The 6390-nt window shown below is 48.8% G+C and overlaps 1 protein-coding gene across 1 annotated transcript; it reads left to right on the forward strand.

The window, feature by feature from the left end:
* The first annotated feature begins 204 nt into the window (after positions 1-204).
* Positions 205-1894, forward strand: LOC131250728 (uncharacterized). Its single transcript, XM_058251008.1, has 3 exons — positions 205-237; positions 804-1120; positions 1282-1894. The coding sequence occupies exons 1-3, from the start codon at positions 205-207 to the stop codon at positions 1892-1894; spliced, it is 963 nt and encodes a 320-aa protein (XP_058106991.1).
* The last annotated feature ends 4496 nt before the right edge of the window (positions 1895-6390 follow it).

A 6390-nucleotide genomic window follows, 5' to 3' on the forward strand; every position in this document is an offset into this window, starting at 1 on the left:
AACGACTATGAAGCCTGAGCCGAGCCAGCAGCTTCACTCGTCTTCGCTACAACATACCGATTCAGCTCCTACAGGGTCGTCTCAACGGACCCGAAGCTAAGGAGGCAAATACAGGGTCTTGCAGAATAAGGTACAAATGTTAAGGGACGAGATCAATCGGATGAAAGAACAGCAAGGACAAAGCTGCCTCACAATCCAGAAGAGATGGCCCCGGTGGCTGAAGAAGAGCCATTGCTTGTGAGTTCTCATGTCAGAGCATCCCAGAACTTGTCTGCTTGAGCCCCGGATCCTACATGGCATTTAGAGCCGACCTACATATTCACAACCTTGGCGCTAGCCCCGGCTGAGCTCCGTCACAAGCTGGAGAGGAGAAGAAAGGGCAAGATGCCTGAGGCTCAAGTTCCTCAAGAGACCGTGGCAGAAAATCGAAACTCATGGGAAGTTAAGATTGACGAGCTCTGGAATCATATCAAGACCCTACAGTGGAACCAGCAAACCCCTACTTCGACTGCGGTGGAAGCGATGATGGCAGAAACTGAACCTTCATTCACCAGTAGGTTATGAGCGCAGAAATGCCTCCGAGGTTTAGGATGTCCACCATTGCTCGGTATTCAAGGTCCGGTGACCCAACAGAGCACGTGGAGTCTTAGCACTCGTGGATGCAGATTCAATCTGCCTTTGATGAGATGATATGCCGTGCATTCTCGATAACACTCACTGGGGTCGCAAGAAATTGGTATCGATAGCTCAAGCCAAGGTCGATCAGTACCTTCAATGAGCTTAGTAGGTCATTCCTGACTCAGTTCATCGTCGGCAAGAAGAGTCGGAAGCCATCAACCCACTTGTTTACCCTCAAGCAAAAAAGCAGAGAGCCATTGAAAGACTACATCTCTCGCTTTAATGAAGAAGCCCTCCAAGTAGATGACTACTCTGACAAGATGGTGTTGTCCGCAATGATCAGCAAGCTCAGGGAAGGGAGATTCCTGTTCTTGATAGGGAAGAACCCACCATCAACTCTTGGTGAATTTATCAGCCATGCACAAAAGTATATGAATGCTGAGGAATTCTTCACCTCACGTAAGGGCAACCAGACCTCCAAGTCCTCATCTAAAGGGAAGAGGTAGAGGGACGAAGTGCCGCAGCACACGGACAAAAGGAGGTCAGACGACAATGCCACAGGGGACGGGAGGCCGAGCAAGAGGCCTAAGAGGCACGTCCCCAGAGCAAATCCTATTAGACATCCAAGATCAGAGGCTACTGCATTGGCTGAGCTGCATGAAGACAGGCAGGCCAACGAGAAAAATGCAAGTACTGTCGCTTACATCGCAACCACGGCCACAACACTAACGACCGCATTGACTTAAAGGAAGAAATTAAGACCCTCATTTGCAAGGGTCATCTGCGCCAGTACGTGAAGGAAGAGAGGCAGACCCGAAAGGAAGACCTGCCCCGCAAAGCTACGGACGAGGCCATGGAGATTCGAATAATCTTTGATGGCCCGTCCAATGGTGGAGATTTGAATCAGGCTCGTAAAGCCTACTCCAGGAGCACCGACCCCGAGCTCCACATCAACTCAGCCGAAAGGCCAAGGAAAGAACTTCGAGTAAGCCCCTGCAATCTTACATTTATAGAGGATGATGCACGGGGAATCCAACATCCCCATGATGATGCCCTAGAGGTTACGATGACGATAGCCAACTACAAGGTCTACCGCGTCCTGGTCGACACTAGAATCTCTACCGATATACTGTACTCGGAGGCGTTCGACAAGATGGCGATAGACAGGTCCCGCTTCCGACCTGTGAAGACTCCACTGCACGGATTCGTCGGTGATAAGGTGATATCTAAGGGTGATATTTTCCTCCTAGTTACAGCAGGAGAAGGGCGGAATTAGGTGACTCTGCTGATAGATTTCCTGGTGGTAAACATATCATCAGCATACAATGCCATCTTAGGGTGACCGTCCTTTAACATCATGAGGGTTGTCGTGTCTGCATATCATCTGATGATGAAATTCCCTACTAACGGAGGAGTCAAATATGTCTGAGGGGATCAACGTGAAGCACGAAAATGTTATTCGGTAGCAGTGAGAAAAGGCTCCGTAAAGCAGACTCTCACGATAAAAGTACTCGACCTCAGAAGACAGCACTGGTGAGGACTCCCTCACTGAAGAACTTGTGACTGTCCCGCTCGAAAATGCCGATCAGAGCAGATCAGTTCAGCTCGGGTCATCACTGAATTCCGAGCAGCGAGCTCAGATGTTAACCTTCCTTCAACAACACAAGGACGTCTTTGTATGGTCGCACTAAGACATGTTGGGCATCTCTCTAGAAATCATGGCCCACAAGCTAAATGTAGACCTAGAGCACAAACCAGTGAAACAGAAGAGGAGAGTTTTCGGGCCCAAGAGGTACGCAACCATAGTCAATGAGGTGTCAAAACTCCTAAGTGTGGGTTTCATTAAAGAAGTCCACTACCCGAACTGGATCATTAATGTGGTCATTGTGAAAAAGGCCAATAGAAAGTGGCAGGTTTGTGTGGATTACTCGGATCTAAATAAATCCTGCCCCAAGAACAACTTTCCCTTACCTCGGATTGACCAGTTAGTTAACAACAAGGCCAAGCACGAGCTTCTCACTTTCCTAGATGCATACTGTGGTTACAACCAGATAGCAATATACCCCCCATACAGGCAGAAGACGACCTTCGTCATGGACAAGGCCTAAAGAACGCTGGGGTGACATATCAGAGGTTAGTGAACCAGAAGTTTGCTCGACAGATTGGTCGGACCACGGAGGTCTACGTTAACGACATACTCATCAAAAGTGTCTAAGCATCGGACCACGTCAAAGACCTCGGAGAGATCTTCTCGATCCTCCTAGAGTATCGTATAAAGCTGAACCCCGCCAAGTGTGCCTTTGGTGTGGGCTCAAGCAAGTTTCTTGAATTCCAAGTCAGTCAGAGGGGCATTGAGGCAAATCCCGACAAGATTAAAGCCTTACTCGACATGAGCTCGCCTTGGACGATGAAAGAAATTCAGTGCCTCATCGGACGTGTCGCTGCGCTCGGGCGCTTCATATCCAGAGCCACTGATAAGTGTCTCTACTTCTTCCAGCAATTGAAGGGTCACAAGAAAGTAGAATGAACCTCAGACAGCGAGCAAGCTTTCCAACAGTTGAAGCAGTACCTGGGTTCACCACCGGTGCTGTCCAAGCCCGAGGAGGGCGAGCCCTTATTTTTCTATTTAGCGGTTTCCACCTCGGCTGTTAACTCGACACTTATTCGAGAAGTGGAGGGCAAGCAGCTCCCTATTTACTACACCAGTAAGGCTATGGTCCCAGTCGAGACTAGGTACTTGAGCATGGAGAAACCGGCTTTAAGCCTAGTCATCTCTGCTCGGAGGCTATACCCGTACTTCCAGGCGCATTCTGTTATCGTCATCTCGGATTCACCTCTCTGATAAGTGCTCCATAAGCTGAAAGTATTTGGACGTCTGACCAAGTGGGCGGTGGAACTTGGAGAATTTAATATTCAATATCGACCAAGGACTGCAATCAAGGACCAAGTCGTGGCTGACTTCATAGCCGAGTTCACGGCTCCGAGTTGTGAGATCAGAGGGACTGGTCTGGAGACCTCAACAAGTTCCGAAGCAACCCCTGTTGTTCCCCCGGCACTTCCTCTTCTCGAGAACGTAGAGGCAGAAAGAGGATGTAGTAGATGGACCCTTTTCGTGGATGGGTCATCCAATTCAAAATGAGCCTGAGCGGGGATCGCTCTGGTCGTGCCTGACTTGACTACCCTCCAGTATGCAATTAGGCTCAGTTTCAAGGCATCCAACAACGATGTAGAGTATGAAGCCTTACTGGCAAGACTTAGATTAGCCGCTAGTCTGGGGGTTTAGCTCCTCGATGTGTTGTGCGATTTTTAGCTCGTAGTCAATAATATATTGACGGAGTACGATGCCAAGGAAGCAGGGATGATAACTTACTTGGCCGAAGCACGAAAGCTGATGGGGAAGTTCAAAGACTGCATCATCAGCCAGATTCCGTGAGCTAAAAACTCTTGGGCAGATGCTCTCGAGAAGCTGGCCTCAGTTACTGAGGGGAAGATCCCGAGGTTGTCCCTGTGAAATTCTTGCATAGCTCGAACATCGACTGAGCCGACCAAGTGATGATCAACCCAGTGCAAGCTACTCCGAACTGGATGGATCCAATCATCAGGTACCTTATCACTGGTGAAGTCCCCTAAGATAAAGTTGGAGGCTCGGCGTTTGAAGATCAGAGCAGCGCGGTACGTGATCTTGAATGACACACTGTACAAGAAAGGGTACTCTCATGAGTGAGCCGTGACCATTTGCCCAGTGGGGAATCGACATCATCAGGCCTCTCCCTTCTATAAAGGGGCAGACCAAGTTCGCGATGTCTCCGACCTGACGAAGAAGATTATGTGATCCGAGAAGGCCATAAAGGAATTTGTGTAAAAATCATTTCGGGAGTTGCGCCTTGGCTTAGAAGATACTTCGTCAAGGGTATTTCTGGCCAATAATCTGAGAAGATTCCAAGAGCTTTGTCCGGAGGTGCGATAAATGTCAAATATTTATTGTCGTTCCGAGGCAGCCTGCAGAAGAGCTGACCCCCATGAGCGAGCCATGACCATTTGCCCAATGGGGAATCCACATCATCAGGCCTCTCCCTTCTGTAAAGGGGCAGACCAAGTTCGCAATTGTGGTAGTCGACTACTTCACCAAATGGGCTGAGGCCGAACTGGCGGTGAAGATTATTGAGCAAAAGGTGACAGACTTATATGGAAAAACATCATCTGTCGGTTCGGGATCCTGCGCACCATCGTGTCCAATAATGAAAGACATGTCGACAATGACAGATTTCGAGGCATGTGTCGGGGGTTCGGTATTACCAACGCGTACTCATCGCCTCGTCATTCGTAATCCAATGGACAGGTGGAAGCTGTGAACAAAGTCATCAAGCATCACCTCAAGACAAAAGTTGGAGAAAACTAAAGGTAACTGGGCCGATGAACTCCCGTTTGTTCTCTAGGCCTACAGGACTACAACTCAATCATCCATGGGAAAAACCCCATTCTCCTTATCTTACGGCTCAAAGGCCGTCATCTCAATCAAGATAGGACTCCCCACCGTACGAGTGAGGAGCTATCAAGAAGAGCAGAATGCCGACCAGATTGCGACGAGCCTAAATCTACTTGAAGAGGTGCGAGACATAGTTAAACTCCGAGTTGCAGCTCGACATCAACAAGTTGCTCGTTTATACAACTCCAGAGTTAAGACAAGACGGTTTTGATGAGGATATCTAGTCCTTCGCCGCGTCTTCCAAAACACTACATAACTTGGAGTGGGGTCCCTTGAGCCGAATTGGGAGGGACCCTATCGGGTAGTCGGCTCGGCTAAACCAGGATCCTACCGTCTGGAAGACTTGGAGGGGCATTCGTTATCACATCTCTGGAATGCCGAGCACTTGAAGATCTACCACCTCTGAAGGGAAAAGCTATGTATGGGTTGGATCTATTAGCCGCTTCGGCTCTTAATAAAAGATCGCCTGTTTTTCATCTCTACTTGGTCTACTAAATGGTTACCTCGTCATCCGAGTACGCTAGAAATGGTCATTTCTCATATGCAGAAATCAGGTCGTTCGATGAACCGACCCCTTAAAAAAGGGGTTGGCTCGTCATTCGATAAGATATACTAAACGGTCACTCCACTATCCAAGTGCGCTACGAAGGGTCATTTATCGGGTGCAGAAATGAAACCCTTCGATGAACCGGGCCCTTAAAGAAGAGGTCAGCTCGTCATTTGACAAATGCGACAAGCAACAACATAAAAAGAAAGCATTTATGCATTGAGTCATCATATGAAAAGATAAGCTTTATAAGATTGGAAGCATCCGGCTACAAACTTTTCATTCTAAGTTCAAATAAAAAAGGAAAAAAAGGGGAGGGATCAGTCCTCCCGAGGAGTTGAATCGGCTGGGAGTTGGGCTTGGGAGGCCTTCTCGGCTTCGACTATTGTTGGGGGGTCCTTCGCCTTGACTACTTTGGGAGAGCCCTCTGCGTTATCCATCGCCAAGGCAACGAGGACGAGCTCCGGATAGATGCCTTTGACGTCGCCTAAGCATGCCTTATAAGTAGCGTTTTAGGCGAAGCTGTAGACCCTGTCCAGCTCGATAAACCGCTCCTTGGAAGACTTGAACTCCTCCATGGCTACGACAACTTGGGAGGCTTGCAAATCCTCAAGCTCAGAACGCTGCTTGGCCAAATCTTCGGCGGCCTCGCGCTTACCAGCCTCAAGCTCAGTAGCCAGTCGAGCATTGTCCGCTTTTGAGCTGGCCTGTTCGAACTCAGCTAAGTTCGTGTGAGACT

This window comes from Magnolia sinica, chromosome 7 (genome assembly GCF_029962835.1).
Source record: "Magnolia sinica isolate HGM2019 chromosome 7, MsV1, whole genome shotgun sequence".
Classification (NCBI taxonomy): Eukaryota; Viridiplantae; Streptophyta; class Magnoliopsida; order Magnoliales; family Magnoliaceae; genus Magnolia; species Magnolia sinica.

What these genes read in the sequence shown, in the direction of transcription:
- LOC131250728 (XM_058251008.1), top strand. Translation starts at nt 205, where the DNA reads ATGGCCCCGGTGGCTGAAGAAGAGCCATTGCTT. An exon ending in CTGAAGAAGAGCCATTGCTT is followed by an intron (nt 238 to 803) that starts GTGAGTTCTCAT and finishes TTCCTGACTCAG; the next exon opens with TTCATCGTCGGCAAGAAGAG. An exon ending in TCCTCATCTAAAGGGAAGAG is followed by an intron (nt 1,121 to 1,281) that starts GTAGAGGGACGA and finishes AGCTGCATGAAG; the next exon opens with ACAGGCAGGCCAACGAGAAA.